This window comes from Procambarus clarkii, chromosome 73 (genome assembly GCF_040958095.1).
Source record: "Procambarus clarkii isolate CNS0578487 chromosome 73, FALCON_Pclarkii_2.0, whole genome shotgun sequence".
NCBI classification, from domain to species: domain Eukaryota; kingdom Metazoa; phylum Arthropoda; class Malacostraca; order Decapoda; family Cambaridae; genus Procambarus; species Procambarus clarkii.
Genome location: NC_091222.1, coordinates 8006668 through 8024973, shown reverse-complemented (window position 1 = coordinate 8024973; position 18306 = coordinate 8006668). Strand labels below are relative to the sequence as shown.

At 41.2% G+C, this 18306-nt stretch overlaps 1 protein-coding gene across 1 annotated transcript in view; it reads left to right on the top strand.

Moving 5' to 3' along the window:
* Window positions 1-18306, top strand: part of LOC138356555 (ionotropic receptor 93a-like) — a 48013-nt gene that overhangs the window by 14956 nt on the left and 14751 nt on the right. The window contains exon 3 of the mRNA XM_069312754.1: window positions 14171-14351. Coding sequence (XP_069168855.1) covers window positions 14171-14351 — 181 coding nt within the window. The remainder of the gene's footprint in view (window positions 1-14170; window positions 14352-18306) is intronic.

Sequence of the window (18306 nt, the reverse complement as noted above, 5' to 3'; positions counted from 1 at the left end):
TGGAGGCGGGCGGTAACTGCCCAGTGGGGCGCGATGACCCCTCCATCTGTTGGAAGCATCTCCTGACGTCACACTCTTTGCCATTCGAGCAGAAGACTTAAAACTGGTAATGAGTGATAGGCAGCGATATGTGTCATAAGTGGTGAGCAGTGACAGGTGTCATGTGTGGTATGCAGTGACAGGTGTCATGTATAGTAGGCAGCGACATGTGTCGTGTGTGGTAGGCAGCGATATGTATCATGTGTAGTAGGCAGCGTCATGTGTCATGTGTGGTAGGCAGCGTCATGTGTCATGTGTGGTAGGCAGCGTCATGTGTCATGTGTGGTAGGCAGCGTCATGTGTCATGTGTGGTAGGCAGCGACAAGTGTCATGAGTGGTAGGCAGCGACAAGTGTCATGAGTGGTAGGCAGCGACAAGTGTCATGAGTGGTAGGCAGCGACATGTGTCGTGTGTGGTAGGCAGCGATATGTGTCATGTGTAGTAGGCAGCGTCATGTGTCATGTGTCATGTGTGGTAGGCAGCGTCATGTGTCATGTGTGGTAGGCAGCGTCATGTGTCATGTGTGGTAGGCAGCGACAAGTGTCATGAGTGGTAGGCAGCGACAAGTGTCATGAGTGGTAGGCAGCGACAAGTGTCATGAGTGGTAGGCAGCGACATGTGTCGTGTGTGGTAGGCAGCGATATGTGTCATGTGTGGTAGGCAGCGTCATGTGTCATGTGTGGTAGGCAGCGTCATGTGTCATGTGTGGTAGGCAACGTCATGTGTCATGTGTGGTAGGCAGCGTCATGTGTGGTAGGCAGCGTCATGTGTCATGTGTGGTAGGTAGCGACAAGTGTCATGAGTGGTAGGTAGCGACAAGTGTCATGAGTGGTAGGTAGCGACAAGTGTCATGAGTGGTAGGTAGCGACAAGTGTCATGAGTGGTAGGCAGCGACATATGTCATGTGTGGTAGGCAGCAACAGGTGTCATGTGCGGTAGGCAGCAACAGTAGGGAGATTTACACCGTACACCACGTGCACCACCTGGGCAGGTGATGCAAGGGGGTTGCATCAGCTACCCAGGTGACTAAATAGCGCACGTTGTACGGCATTAGTGATGGGAGTAAGGAAAGGGATAAGTTCCACCCATAGAGGGTGATGTGGATAATAGTATCACCATTGATGTAAAAGGCAATTAGATAATAGAATTTGGTACTATCTAAATTCCGATTTGGTACTATTCAAATAATTGACCAAACCACACACTAGAAAATATAGGGACGATGACGTTTCGGTCCGTTCTGGACCATTCTCAAATCGATAGTGTTTGGTCAAGAATTTGGTACTATATAATAGTCCGAAAAAAATATAGCTGAACTAAACTTAAATATTCCTAGGCCTAGTATAGCACATATATGTGCTATATTAGGCCTCAGTGTGTATTAAGCCTAGGAAGTTTAGGTTAGTGTTGGGATTGAGTACTACAGATGTTGGACGTAGCATGTTTGGAGCAGATGCTCTTTTGTTTATAATCTTGTGAATAATATTTCATGTACCTGATAATGTTTTGTTGTTGTTACTGGCGGAGAATAAAAACCATGTGGACGAAGATTGTTTGTCTGACCAAAACCATAACAGTGGCGACGAGAATTAAACATCGCTGGCAGAGAGCCTGGGTACGAGACGTGGTGTGAGGATCAAGACAGTGCAGGGTACGTCGTGTGGACGCTTCGCATATAACAGTGGATTGTGTTACACAGTTGCCATGGCTACCATGTCAATCGAGCCGTTAAACACCGCCAAGATCTCGTTGGACCTGCGGCTCAGCCTTCTGGAAGCAAACTTTCAGTACCGGGAGATTAAGGAGGACGCCACCAAGAAAGCGGTACTCTTAGTTTCACTGGGTTCTGAAGCATATAGTGTTCTCGGAAATCTGTGTGCACCTGAGCTACCGCACACGAAGACCTATGTAGACTTGATTACTTTGCTTAAACGTCAGTATGTGGTGAAACCATCATATCACAGGAGTTTGATGGATTTCCAGAAGAGGACGAAAAAGCAGCAGGAATCCGTACAGGGTTTATTTGCGGAATTGAAGGCTTTGGCTAACCACTGCAACTTCGGAGCACAGTTGGACGACAGGGTTAGGGACCAGTCGTTCATGGCAGTGGAAAAGGAGAATTATTTCCCTAACCTGGTGGCAGAAAATTTGGATCTACAATCGATGACTTCATGGACGGTGCTCGAGAAGATATTGAACCTGGAAAGGGCTTTTGGAAGTAAGACTTCTACTCAGAAAATTATGGTCGTACAGAGCCAGACCAGATGTACACACTGTGGATACAAACACATAAGTAGCAAGTGCAAGTTTCGTGCACATATATGCAACTTTTGTAACAAGGAGGGACACTTGCAGAGAGTGTGTAGGGAATATCTGAACAGGAACAACAAGGCCTGGGAGAGGAGACGACCAGGGAATGCAGGAAGAAGAGGTAGTGGTACTGTGGTCAAGGCAGTAGAGGAAGGTAACCCGTCTGAAGAAGCTGCAGGTGAGGAAAACCGACTATATTCGGTGAAAGAAAAGGTATGTTCAGTGAAGTCACAAGTGGTGAATTTTGTAATTAATGGGAAGTTAGTTCCCTTGGAACTGGACACTGGTGCTGCAGTGTCAACGTTGTCTAGAGATTGGGCAGATACCTTGCAATTGAATGTAAAACCAGGTTGTTATACTCAAATGTCTGTCAGTTGAAATGTAACCAATCACAGGCTAGTAGGTCTCTGACGTCATGCCAGACAGAGGAGCATCAAGCCATGCTCCCAGCAGCCTCAGTTCTCCACACAGACTCAGAGTAGAAGGACCTCGGCTAGGCAGATATATACCTTGCTGTCTCGGTCAATAAATATATACAGAAGCAACTACTGTGTCTACCTTCTACCCGAACAAGGCAAACGAATACTGGTAGCAGCAGTGGGACCCAGAATTTTTTTTCTGGAAACAAAAGTTCAAGTACCCAGCATCGCCTCTTGTTCCAGCCGCCACCGCCACCGCCATAAGCCGCCATCCTGCCACCCACGCACCAAATATTGTGCCAGACCGGGGTCCTGCCATCAACCACTACTCCAGGCCAACGTTTCAGAAGTAAGGGTCAATATTTTCCTGTGAGAACGCTCATTCATCAGTGAGGAGGAAGGAAGCTTCCCGCGCCAGCCATTTTTGAACCTTGCGCCACCACGTGGGAACCACCTGCACCCACCACCACCACCCAAGCTGACAGTATCTAAGCTTTGTGAGTGTTCAAGCTACTGAAATCGTGGTCGGTCATCGTTGCAAGCATCACCTGATCATCGTATGTGCTGTATTGTTCCTTGAGAATATTTGGTGGACTGCAATTGTTTGACTAGTGTCGCCTCCCCAGGCTCACACACCTCGCCTCCCTCTCAAGCTCACACCTCGCCACCAGCCCCTGCTACATCATTTTGTGTGAACTCCTGCCTCCCAATCGTGTTTCTCCACCGACATCGTCGCAATATTGTAGTCGTCAGAATTTATCTTCGCGCTTCCAAGATCAACAGTGTGGGGTCCCTGAGTTTCACGCCACCGCCGCCAGGAGCGCTGCTATCGAACCAGATTGTAAACAAACCCTCACATGTGCCACTTCACAAGCCCTGCCACCGTTTTTGTGTTAGCCGCTGTTATACTGCAAATCGTGCAGCCCTGAGTTAAGTAATTGTGAGCTAAGATATCGTGTGCTATGTTTTAATGAGGTTTAACGTAAATATATCCAGAATGTCCTGTGAATTACCCATTCAGTGACTTGTTAAATATTGGAGCCGCCTCAGTACTCAACTCCCCACAATTTCCTTGTGTGATTTCAACATTCCTGCTTCTTACAGTAATTTCATTGAATTTTAATTGTTCTCCTAGAGTGTTATTGGTAAATTTAAATTCCAGTGAAGTAAGAAATCCTTGTTTTAGTAGCAGTTAAGGATTTGTACAATATAATTTTTTTTTAATTCCTCCAGGCCTAAAATTTAAATTTATTCCTTCAACATTGCATATTATAATTTTTTTTACCATAGTTATATACATTCCTGTGTCCAGTTTATGTGCTACATACATATTTCTTGCATTGCCACTTGTTGTGTTGAATCTTTTTAATGAAATTTTGCAATTGCACTTCCAGTTCCAGCACTTCCAGTCTGGTTTAATTAATTTACATACATCTAATTCCAGTCATTTTTAAATGAAAGATTGCTAAATTTAGTTTACAATTGCTTGTTCTTAATTATTTTCTTGCCTAGCCCAATTTAATAATTTTATTTCTGCCATTTTTTTTTTACTTTAGCCAAGTTGATATTTTTTTGTGTGTTTATTTTTGTGTATACTATTTCTAATGCCAGGTGCACTTAATTATAATCTGCGTTCAAATATTACTTCCACGGCTGTGACAATGCCTACCACTGTTCAAACCCCTTCAGAATCAATGGGAACAGTTGCTCGTCCCAATGGCCAGAGATCAGCTCAGGAAATGGCTATTCCTCTTTTTGCTGGGGAATCGCGTTTATTAGAATCATGGTTTAGTAAGGTTGAAGCGAAAACAGTTGCACGTTTTTCTAAGCCTACTGATGCCGAATACTTAGCAATTGCACGGTCAGCCATGGACACAACCAAAGGTGATGCACGTTTTGTTGTTGATGAGAAAGCCATTGTTAGCCTCCAGTCTTGGCCTGAATTTAAGGATTTCTTTCGCCGTCGCTTTGTTAATAAAGGAGACCTTGACCCATATAGGTTAGTCAAGAAAATTGCCAATACCACCATGCAGCCTGGTGAATCGTTTAATGCGTTTACTAGCCGTATCGATCAGTATCTGTATGCCTTAGTTTCTGCTATGAATAATTCAACTTGGTTAGATAAAGACAATAATCTGTCCCCTGAGGCTATGGCCAAAATGATAGCATTTGGTACTTTAATGCATTTTGCCCCCGAGCATACAAAACCAATCGTTGAGCAACAAAATTTTGGTGTTAAACATGAAATTGGTGAAGTGTTTGAGGCTATTAACAATGCCGCAGATAAACTAGCTCCCCGAAGTGCTCAACTGTTGCCACACTCTGATGCTGTAAATGTAGTAACAAGCTCTCAGCATCCTCCCGCAAACTCTCAAAACTCTTGGTCGCAGAAGCGTACCCATGCTCGTAGCCCCCAGTCAAATTCGCCGCCTCATAAATTGCCGAAACGCCGTAGTCCACAACCATCCACTCCCTCATGTTGGCATTGTGGTAAGAGTAACCACCTTGCAAGGGACTGTTGGTCCGCCCCTAGATCATCACCTCCTAGACAATTCTCTCGGCCCCCTCGTCAATCTAATCATTCTAGGCTTCCATATTGCACGTACCATAAACAAGTTGGTCACCACACTGCGGATTGTAGAGCTAGGCAAAGGACATCTCCACCTCGTAACTCCCATGGTCAGTCTTGGCGAGGCTCACAGCGTCCAAGACATTATCAGAACTCTCGTAATTACAACTCCCAGCCCAGCTATAATGCAACTTCAAATTATAATGCTCAGTCACAGAATACTGGAGCTCAGAATGTTCACTCCATGTCGTCGGGAAACCCCCAAGGCCATCCGCTAACCAATTCAAGCTAGCCAATCCTAGTGCCCTCCCTGTGTATTCAGTAGCTACCCAAAATAGATTTGGACACTTGACAGAGGAGGACACTGACTCTAGACCAGTTCTAGATGTTGACGGATCCACAGTAAATTTGACACAAACAAGACGCAGATATCCCAGACAACATAAGTCAAAAGTAGTAACTTGTCCAGTCTCAAGTGATGGTCCCCTTGTCTCAGCCATTGTACATGGTAGAGTTTTAAAAGTTTTACTTGACTCAGGTGCAAAAATTAATATTGTCAAGCCCTCGGCTCTTAGAGACATTGAGAGTAAGCACCCTACTATTTTAAAACAGTCACACATACCTTTTCTAAGTGGTATTTCAGGAAATAAAGTAAAAGTTCAGGGTGAAATTGACCTCCCACTCAAGTTCAATGATGTCACATTGTCTATAACATGTTTAGTTGTTGACATTATTCATTTTCCTGGAGACATTCTCTTAGGTCTGTACACCATGATTGATGAAAATATTGCATTGTTTCCCCATCGTTGGAACATAAGTATCAAAGACCATGTCATACCCTTGTGTAGCATGTATCGACAGGGCCACGAGTTCAACCTTCAATCAGATTACGTTAATTTTGTTGACACCCGCCTTGCTAGCGTAGGTTTGTCAGATCATTGTCGTGGTAGCATACCCGAGAAAACAGGCACTCGATTGAAGCATAGTAGTTGTGCAGTTGTTAAGGAGAATGAGTATCGGGACCTTCTGGAAGGGGACGCCCTAACGGATTCTCGTTGTCTCGCTCGCCTGGCAGCTTCCATCTCTGAAGTCAGTGGTTCCATGGCTACTGACACTGTGCTACACCCTCATTCTCTCACCAGAATAAGAGTTAAGGTTCAGGGAGTGCCTGAGTTGTCGGATGTGATTGCGGAAAGTGAAACATGTAAAGTGAATGGTACATTTGTTGAACCCTCCTGGCACACAGTGCAGGATGGTACTGTCACATTATTTATCGCAAACACAAGTAATGCCGATATCAATCTCCAGTCTGGTACCTATGTTGTAGATTTTGCCCATTACTCGTTACCGGTGCGAGTTGTGGATGATGTCTCCATGGATCATACTGTTTGTACACTCACACCAGGAGAACAGGGATCTCAGCCAGAGGTGCAAGTGCAACACCTCAGTCCTACTGATTTTCCTGACTCTGTGGCTCAGCTTTTGGAAATTTTGAACAGGAATAGAGCTGTTGTTGCTCTACCAGGAGAAAAATTAGGTCTCACTCCTCTCATTACACATAAAATTCCCCTTGAACAAGGAACTACGCCTATTTATGTACCAGCTTACCGTCTTCCCCATTCTCAGAGAACAGAAGCAGATAGACTTGTAGAGGAAATGTTACAGAGTGATGTAATTGAATTGAGTAATTCACCATGGAACGCTCCATTGATTCTTGTACCAAAGCGAGATGGGACTTGGAAACCTGTAATCGATTATCACAAGCTTAACAGAGTAACAATACCTGATCGTTTCCCACTTCCAGTTCTAAATGATTTGTTGCAAAGTATTGGTCGAAACAAAGTATTCTCAACGTTAGATTTGTTGCAGGGATTCTGGCAAATCCCCCTTGATGAGGAAAGTAAACAATTGACAGCCTTTAGTACTCCCAATGGTCATTTTCATTTCAAAAGAATGCCGTTTGGTTTGCGTAGTAGTCCAATAACCTTTTCACGGCTCATGACAAATCTATTTCATAGATTGATAGGAAGTACGCTTCTAGTTTACCTTGATGATCTCATAATCATGTCGCAAGATGTTCAGACTCATTTCCAGAACCTTGAAAAAGTACTTGCAAAGCTCGCTGAAGCTAATTTAAAAAGAAAGCTTGCAAAATGTTCATTTTTAAAGCAAAAGATTAATTTCCTAGGTCATACAGTTACACCTTCAGGTATTACATTGAATGAATCAAAAATTATTGCTGCCCGTGATTTTCCAACACCTCGTACCGCAGAAGCCGTAAGACAGTTCACAGGTCTTGTAGGATTTTATCGTTCATTTATTGCTGGATTCTCTATTATAGCCGCTCCGCTTTACAAGTTGCAAAGAAAAGATGAACCCTTTGTTTGGGGAGAGGCCCAGGATCAGTCATTCAAAAAACTCAAAGCAGCCTTGATTTCGTCACCTGTCCTTAGGTACCCAGATTTTTCTAAACCTTTTACGTTGGTTACAGATGCTAGTGACATAGGTCTAGGTGCTGCATTACTTCAAACAGAAGGTCACAGAGATCACGCAATAGCTTATGCTAGCCGCACATTATCCAAAGAAGAGAAAAATTATAGTGCAACAGAACGAGAAGCCTTGGCAGTTGTCTGGGCACTTAAACATTTCAAGGATACAATTTATAATTACCCAGTTCATGTTCTTACAGATCACCAACCATTAATTCCCTTGTTCAAAAATAAGAATCCAGTTGGAAAGTTTGCTAGATATTTGCTCACAATTCAAGAATTCAATCCCACATTTGGATATATTCCAGGAAAGCAAAATGTTGTAGCCGATGCGTTTTCTCGACACGTAGCTGCGATTCAGTTAAATTACCCAGCATTAGATGCTACAGTAGTAGAAACGGAACAAAGACAAGACCCCATATGGGCACCTGTCATTAAATTTTTGACTAAGCAAGACACTCGCCCGATTCATAAACCGTTAGTACCATTGAAAGAACTAGTTATGTTGGACAATTTACTGTGTAGAGTAGTAAAGCTAGGGACAACCCCGAGGAAATGTTGTCAGTTAGTTGTTCCAGCTGTCTTGGTACCAACTGTGTTAAAAATTATCCATGATGCTCCTGCAAGTGCACATCCAGGAAAGGATCGTACACTCCAACAAGGTCGATTGAAATATTTTTGGCCAAAAATGGCTAAGGAGATTGCTCATTATGTTGACAGATGTTTAACTTGTTTGCAGCACAAGGGACATGTTTCAGGACCTAATCCAATTCAGGTGTACCCAGCAACTAAAGCTCCTTGGGAACGAATATCGATGGATTTATTGACAAATTTTGTGGAAACAGAGAAAGGGAACAAACATTTGCTTGTAATGGTCGATAATTTTTCACGGTTTTGCGAACTAGTTCCTATCCCGAACAAAACAGCAGAAACCATAGCCAGCGCATTCCATGACCAAATAATTTGTAGATATAGTATGCCTAAAGTAATCCTTTCAGATAATGGTCCAGAATTCAGTAATAGTATTTTAACTAGCATGTGTGATTTATATAACATCAAAAAATGTAGCATCATGCCTTATCATCCGGCAAGTAATGGACTAGCTGAACGTACTAACAGGAAAGTGTTAGATGCCTTGAGAGTCACGTTGAATTTTGATAACAACAATTGGAATGATTTTATACCCTTAATTCAGTGTGCTATAAATTCTTCAATTAATGTTTCTACTGGTGACACACCTCACGCTATTCTTTATGGTACAGATAAGATCCTCCCTAATGAATTGATTAACGTACCTCCTACTCCCTTATATAACGTAGATGATTTTGTTCAAGTGAAGCGTAGACAAATGCAACTAGTATTCAAGAAAATACGAGAACAACTGTCCAAAGCAACAGCCGAGTTCACTCTAGCAAGGAATGCACGAGCTAAACCCAGTAAAATAACTATTGGATCTGTAGTAATGATACTTAACCAACACAGGTCTGGTCCTATGTACAAGTTAACTAAGAAATTTTTGGGTCCATATAAGGTAATCGAGCTTATTAAAGGTAACAAATACAGACTTAAGAACTTGTTAACAGGAGAGTATATAAATGAACATTTAGACCATATGAAGTTAGCTAAAATGACTGTTGACGAGACTGATGAGGAAGATGACAATGAACTTACCCAGACAGATACTCCTACTCTGACACCACCTTCTGTGGTTGACAGACCACTGGATGTTCAGCAACCCCATACTAGCAATTATAATCTTAGATCTAGACCTCTCGTTTCAACCGTGCACTCACCACATGTCCATTGGCTAGATTTTAACGAGGATATCTCTTAAGATGATAGTTTGTCGCATGAAGTTTCATCTGTTCCGGACCTTCAGTCAGAGCCAGAGTTGTATAGTGCTCTGGATGAGCTAGGTGTAGATATCCGCAGAATTTATAATTGAATGCATTCTGCAGTTATTCTGTTTGTTTTGAAAAAAAAAAATAAATGATTTTCTGTATTTCTACCACATGTGTCTTATTATTACCATTATATATAATGTATAGTCCTTCTCAACTTTATTTTGTTATAAAGTAGATGCTATTGTTAAGTCTACTACCATTTGTATTTTTACAGTGCTTGTCATAAGAGTTATTATTGTTCTAGCAACCACATTGTGGCCAGTGAATCCTGACTGCTGTCACGCAGATGTTAGTCTTCTTGTTCCAGGTCTTGTATATAGCTTGTAAATATATGGCACATTAAATATATTGTACATTGGTCTTGTAAATATATTGTATATTTCAGAGAAAAAAAAATGAGAAAAAAAGAAAATCATTATCTATCTTGAAATTCAATTGTGGTTGTTAGGTCAGAACTTTGTTCTATTAATGTAATAATTGTTTAATTTTGTATGGTTTTCAAGCACACGCCATTGACACATGTTAATAATTTCGTTTAGGCAATACCTTGAGTTGTATTGTTCATATCTGATCAGTAGACATCCACATGTTCTTAATACTCTGGTTTAATCAAAGCATTGTTACCACGATTTTCACCTATTATGATGATTTTTTTTTTTTTTTGGTGCATATATGCCGAGTTGTTAGTATTACGCACACCTGATCTTCTTTCAATGTTTTATTATGCAAATTTCACATGTAAGCCATTATTGAATGCCACCGAGGTCCTTTCAGTATCATTGTAACTATATAGCTAGCCAGAGCTTGTCGACAAGAGACGTCGACTTGATAGCATGTCCGAGCGGTGTTATACTCAAATTCTGTCAGTTGAAATGTAACCAATCACAGGCTAGTAGGCCTCTGACGTCATGCCAGACAGAGGAGCATCAAGCCATGCTCCCAGCAGCCTCAGTTCTCCACACAGACTCAGAGTAGAAGGACCTCGGCTAGGCAGATATATACCTTGCTGTCTCGGTCAATAAATATATACAGAAGCGACTACTGTGTCTACCTTCTACCTGAACAAGGCAAACGAATAAGGTAAAAAATCTTTAAGTGCTTATGATAATGTACCGATTAAGGTCTATGGCAAGGTGTCGGCAAAAGTAGGTTATAATGGAAAAGAAATTGTCCAGGATTTTTTGTAGTGGATTCACATAATCCTAGCCTGTGTGGTAAGGATCTCATGGAAAAAGTGGGAATTGTCTTGGCGGGCCTAGATGAATTGTCGATAGTTAAAACAATTAAGAGTGCCGAAGAAATGTTAGACAAATATTCAGTGGAGGTAGATAAGCCAATTAATAGCATGGTGGCAAAAATTCACCTGAAAAGTGGGGCTTCACCTAAATTTTTCAAGGCAAGAACAGTGCCGTTTCATTACAAGCAATTGGTAGAATCAGCCCTGGAAAAGCATGTGGCAGAAGGCATCTTAGAGCCAATTACACATAGTGAGTGGGCAGCCCCAATTGTACCAGTGTTGAAGGCAGATCGGAAATCCTTGAGAATCTGTGCAGACTTCAAGGAACTGAACAATCGCATACACTGTGAGAAGTACCCTTTACCTAAGATAGATGAGTTGTTGTCAGTGGTCTGCAAGGGAGCAATTTTTTCTAAGATTGACCTGAAAGATGCCTACTTGCAGATTCCTGTAGAGGAGGAGAGCCAGAAATTGTTAGTGATTAATACCCACAAGGGGTTATTTAAGTATAAAAGACTTCCTTTTGGACTCTCCTCGTCTCCAGCAATTTTTCAGAGATTCATGTCCCAGTTGTTAGTTAACATTGAAGGTGTGGCTAGTTTTTTAGATGACATTATTGTATGTGGGGAGAATGAGGAAGTGCATGATGCTAGATTAGAACAAGTTTTGAATCTTTTGCAAAAGCACAATGTGAAGATTAATAAGGGAAAAACAACGTTGAAGACCAAGGCCATTGAATATCCGGGGTACCATATTTCAGGTAAGGGCTTTACTCCTTCTCACAAAAATGTAGCTGCTATAATAGATGCCCCAGCCCCAACATCAGTTGGGGAAGTACAGTCTTTTGTTGGGATGGTTACATATTTTTGTAAGTTCGTGAAGAACTTTTCAACAAAATTAGCACCCTTGTATGAATTGTTGAAAAAAGGGGCTAGATTTAAGTGGGCAGCAAGAGAGGAAAATGCATTCAGGAATATTAAGCAGGAATTGATCAATTCTCCAGTGCTCACTAATTTTACATGTAGACTCCCGTTAAAACTGGAGGTAGATGCTTCCCCAGTAGGAGTGGGGTGTGTATTATTACAGAAAGTAGATGGTCAGGATAAAGTAGTATATTTTGCTAGCAAGAAATTATCTCCTGCAGAACAGAATTATTCTCAGTTAGATAAAGAAGCCTTAGCTTTGGTATATGCTGTAAAAAAAACTGAGGTATTTTCTGCTGGGCAGGAAATTTTTTGCTAGAACAGATCATAAACCCCCTGCTAGGATTGTTTGGCAGAGGTAAGCAGATTCCAGTTAATGCCAATGCTAGAACTCAAAGATTGGCATTACTACTCTCTCAGTTTGAGTATGATTTAGAGTTTAAGCCAGGCAAGGATAATGTAGTAGCTGATGCATTAAGTAGATTGCCTGTGACAGAAGAATTAAATTCCAGTATTCCAGTGGAGTATGTTAACCTGGTGGAATCTATGTCTTTTGAGGATATTTCATTCCAGACTATTAGGAAGGCAACTGGTAGAGATCCTAAATTAAGTCTGTTGTTGAAAAATGTCAAATATGGTTGGAATGATAATTTGTTATTGTCAGAGTATGCTGCAGTGAAGGCTGACCTTAGTATTCACCAGGATGTACTCTTGTATAGGAATAGAGTGGTGGTGCCTGGGGAACTGAGATGTAAGATTTTGGAACAGCTGCATGTAGGCCATAATGGCATAAATGCTATGAAAGCAGAAGCTAGAAGTTGGGTTTGGTGGCCAAAAATAGACCAGGATATTGCTGAGGTAACAAAAAATTGTCATATTTGCTTTACGAATTATCAGAAACCCCAGGCCCCAGTACTTTCTTGGCCATGCACTGGAAAACCCTGGTCTAGACTTCATGTAGATTATGCGGGACCTATGGATAATAAATATTACCTAGTGGTGGTAACACCTGCCCCCTATAATCCTTCTTCAAATGGTCTAGCAGAGAGAGCAGTGAGATCCTTGAAAGAAGGGTTAAAGCGGTTTACGGAAGGTACTATTAATACAAGGCTTTGTAGATTTTTATATAATCAAAGGAAAACTGTTCATTCTACTACTGGTAAATCTCCTTCTGAATTACTGTTTAATAGACACTTTAAAGTGCACATGGAAGCAGTAAAGACAGATCCCAATAAAGAGAAATCGATAACTAGCTTGGCCAGTCAGTTGGCTCAGGGAGAGGAATTGTTGTTTAATGAAGGGGATGCAGTATATGCAAGGAATTTTGGAAGTGGAAAGCCCTGGGTGGAAGGGAAAATTAGGGAGGTCCTGGGCCGCAGGAATTTCACTGTGCAAGTGCAGAGTTTTGGGAACATTAATTGGAAAAGGCATGCCGATCAGCTCATGCCAAGGTTCACAGGGAATTTTGAAGACCCTTCAAGTGGGGGGGGGGGCAACTAGTGATATCCATCCTTATAATGAAGGGATAGCAGCACCTGCAGGAGACCAGAAGGCAGAGCAAGGGGCAGTAGAGGGTAATGGGGATACCGTTAACCCTATGGACTCTACAAGGAGTAATTCAGAAGAATGTTTCCCAGAAGTAACAGGTCAGGACTCCCAGTTGAGAAAATCAGGAAGAGTCATACGACCGCCTGATAGACTTAACCTGTAGGGATATAGTTTATTTAAAAGGGGAGGAATGTTGGGATTGAGTACTACAGATGTTGGAGGTAGCATGTTTGGAGCAGATGCTCTTTTGTTTATGATCTTGTTAATAATATTTCATCTACCTGATAATGTTTTTGTTGTTGTTACTGGCGGAGAATAAAAACCATGTGGACGAAGATTGTTTGTCTGACCAAAACCATAACAGTTAGGTTAAATTAAAACTAGGCTTCCTGGAATCATGACATCTGATAGCTAAGACAATGGGCCAAGGAGTGGCATTTCACTTCACATCATAAAAATAGGTAACACACACATGAACATGCACACCCACAAATGCATAAATACACTCATTGATTCAAACACTTAAAATGGTTGATCTTTAAATAACTTCCCCAAAAATGGTATGTAAAACAATATGCCCCTGTAAGGTTCAATAATGGTATGGAAAAACACTCCCAATAGGTAGTTATTGAATCTGTGTCAATTCCTTTATCACTCAGTATTGCATCAACAAGTACATCGTGACCAATTTCATTAACAGCATCTCACTCATCGTGTATATTTTCCATGCAGGCTGTGGAGTCCGGGATATTCCGTGAGGTAGCGGAGGCGGAGACCAAGAGCCGCGTCAAGTACAAGTTGCTGTCGGAGTTCCCTCAGGCCATCAACACCCTGGTGAGGCGGGGCGACCACGTCCTCATTGACCTGGAGATCGTCATAACTATGATCATCGGGCAGTACTTCACCCACACAGGTGATCTGACAATGGGTGCTCACTCACACAGGTGAGCTGACAATGGGTGCTCACTCACACAGGTGATCTGACGTTGGGTGCTCACTCACACAGGTGAGCTGACGATGGGTGTTCACTCACACAGGTGATCTGACGTTGGGTGCTCACTCACACAGGTGATCTGACGTTGGGTGCTCACTCACACAGGTGATCTGACGTTGGGTACTCACTCACACAGGTGATCTGACGTTGGGTACTCACTCACACAGGTGATCTGACGTTGGGTACTCACTCACACAGGGGATCTGACGATGGGTGCTCACTTACACAACAGGGTACCTTAAGCCTAGTATGGTTGGGTTGGCTAGAAAACCCCTTTTGGGTCCTGATTTGTGTCCTCCAGAACATACTATTTACTATAGTATAGTATACTATAGAATTTGATACTATTCACTTGATAGAGTCCCCCCAAAAATAAGAAAAACCAAGTTAAATATTCCAAGGTCTAGTTTAGCACACATATGTACTATATTAGGTATCAAGAGCGGGCAATAGGGCTAGGAAGGTTAAGTTAGGTTAGTTTAGGTTGTCTTTGCAGCATAAATACAAAACTTTATACATCTATCAAACATTATATATATATATATATATATATATATATATATATATATATATATATATATATATATATATATATATATATATATATATTGTGACGGGAAAGTGTTGGAGTGTAGATGTTCGGCAGTCCTCCAATGGCAGGTGTCAATGCCTGGTCACACTTACAAAAAAAAAGATAGACTGCTTGCCTGTTGTCTGTGGTAAGTTAGAGGGAGGAACACGTAAAACACAAAGTATGAACAATGAAACTTTAATATATATACTTTAAACGTAAATGAAAATAAAGACAAATCTCGGGTAAATGACTAGTGCAATAAAATGACAAAGATAAATGCAAAAACACAATAGATTAAGTAATATAATGGTGAAATGGTGCTGAGAATATTGGCTTTAGCTGAGACCTCCCTTAGTATATGAAAGCCAGAGAGCTTAGTATGCCAAAGAGAGATGTCAACTCTAAGAGCACAAAGAATATTCTGAAGTTGATGGCTGGTCAGGCTCAGACGTCGACTCAGGTAGATGGCGCTGAGGTGCAGGGTGCAGGTGCGCGGTCGGCGAGTCACCAATGAGGAGCAGGCAGGCTGGGATGGGTAGTTTGCTGGTTTACGACGAGCCGGCGTGGAGGGTGTGTGGAGTTGGGGGGTGCTTGGGTACGTTTTGTCTCCTGGTCAAAACGTTTCGTGCTACTGGTGACGTATCTTGAATGTAGCATCTTATACTTGTAGAATTGGACGTAACTTTTGGTAGGGAAGAGCAGGCTCAATCTCTCTTGAAAGAGATTATCGTCACAATATATATATATATATATATATATATATATATATATATATATATATATATATATATATATATATATAAATATATATATATATTTATATATATATATATATATATATATATATATATATATATATATATATATATATATATATATATATATATTGGTAGCAGTCTTTCTTGAAGACATATGTTGTTAAATATGACCGAAAGGGTAAGATTAATGATTCTAACACAAATCTTCTCAATATTTCTTATGTTTTACTGCACTGTCGAGGGAAGATAAAAAATTTACTCTCCAAGGTTCATTTTCTTACTCTATTATGGTCAGACGCCTAGGGATGCATTTTTCAAGGCACTCCTTACATTTTCAAAGACAAAGACAGAGGCAGACAAGGACATAGTTATTGATTTTGACCAACAGCATATGATCAAGGATTCTAGCACGAATTCTCTATATTTGTCATGTCCTTCATCTATGAGGAAAGTTGGAAAAATATCTGTCAAAGTAGGTTTTACAGTTTAATATGAAGCTGAAAGATACGTTTCATTGAAGCTCTTTTAATCAATTATGACACAGATAGAAGGGCCTGGAGTAAATTATACACTCCAAGATGGATGAAGTGAATTGAAGAATTCCATAGTGATGTTGGCTGGAGTGGCATTAGGTGTGGGGCACCTTGCGGTTACCTTGTGATGACTTCGGAGCTCAACGTCCCCGCGGTCCGGTCCCCGCTCAGCCTTCTTGTTGCTGACTTAGTCAACCAGGCTGTTGGGCGCCAGCTGCTCGCAACCTGGCATATGAATCACAGCCTGGTTGAATAGGTATCCTTTGAACAGGTTTGTCAAGTTCTCTTTTGAACACTTCGAGGGGGTCGGTCAGTTATGGCACATATGTGTAGTGGAAGTGTATTTAACAGTCTAGAGCCTCTGATGTTAATTATTACTTGATAACTTATAAATTGATTATTACTGATCATTGAGTGGATTCTAGCAGTAAAGGATCTATGCACACTCTCCAGGTCAGCAATATCTCCAGCTTTGAAAGGGACTGTCATTGTGCAGCAGTACTCCACTCTAGAAAGAACTAGCGTCTTGAAAAGTATCATCATTGGTATAGCATCTCTTGTTTGAAAGGTTCTTGTTATCCAACCTGTCGTTTTTTCGCAGTAGTGAAGGCTACTATATTGTGTTCTTTAAATGAAAAGTCTTCCAACGTGAGTACACCCAAATTCATTACATTGCTTTTATGGTGTACGGTATGATTTGACTGCGTTTCCTAAGTGGTTTTCGTTTAAATACTTTCATTTCTTCTATAGCGCAGGAGCTGGAACTTATCTTCATTAAATACCATATTTTTTCGGTAGCCCATTGAAAGGCCTGATTTGCATCTGATTGGGGGTTTGCAATATCCTTTATGTTGTCTACTCTCATAAAAATACTAGAGTCATCTGCAAATGATAATACAGAACTATAGTTTCTGTCCTTGTCTATGTTTGATATGAGTGAGAAAAAACACTGGAGCAAGCACAGTACCCAGAGGAACTGAGTTCTTCACGGTTGATGGTCCCGATTTTATTTTGTTGACTATTTCTCATTGGGTTCTGTTAGTCAGGAAATTGTAAATTCATCTGCCTATTTTTCCGATAATTTCTTCTGAACGCATTTTGTGTGCAATAACACCATGGTCACATTTGACGAAGACTTTTGTGAAAACTGTGTAATAACCTCAGCATTTCGTTTGTCTTCCATGTCATTTAAGGCCATATCATAGTTGTCCAGGAACCGAAATAGGTAAGAGCGCCCTTTTCTAAAACCATGTTGTCCGGGGTTATGGAGATGCTGGGATTCCATGTATTTTGTGATCCTACTTCGTAGCTCTCTTTCAAAGACTTATGATATGTGGTGTTAATGGTATCGGTCTGTAATTTTTTACTTCTGCCTTATTCTCTCCTTTATTGAGTGGTGTTATCTTTGCTGTTTTCAGTGTATCAGGGATAATGCCAGTATCCAGGCTCTGTCTCCAAACAAGGCGAATTGCATGTGATAGTTTTTTTTTACTGTTTGAAGAATATAGAGTTCCAAGAATCAGGGCCTGGTGCAGAGTGCAAAGGCACACTGTCTTTAGTTTGTTCAAAATCCTTTAGGGATAGGGTGACATCTGATATATGATTTGAAGTTGGTATCACATCCATGAAGAATTCATTTAGATTATCAATATCATCAGTGTGTTCAGTGGCTCACTGAAAACAGTCTTACTGATTCCTCAGTATTTCGCTCATTTCTTTGTTGTCATCTGTGAAAGTTTCATCTTTCTTTCGCAGGGGCTTGATACTGGATGTAGTTCTTGCTCTGGAATTTGCATAGGAGAGAAAATATTTAGTTGTCTCGATATTTCACTGATGGCCTTTTGCTCTCTTTGTCTTCCCTCTGTAGGAGGAAGTTGTTACTGGTCTAGACTCCAGAGGCTGATATGCTGTAACTCACAGAAAACTGGCTGTTCATAGTTGGATGATATATATTTACGAAAGCTAAAACAGCTCTTCGTACTAAAGAGTACCTCTGTTGTGTTTTCAAG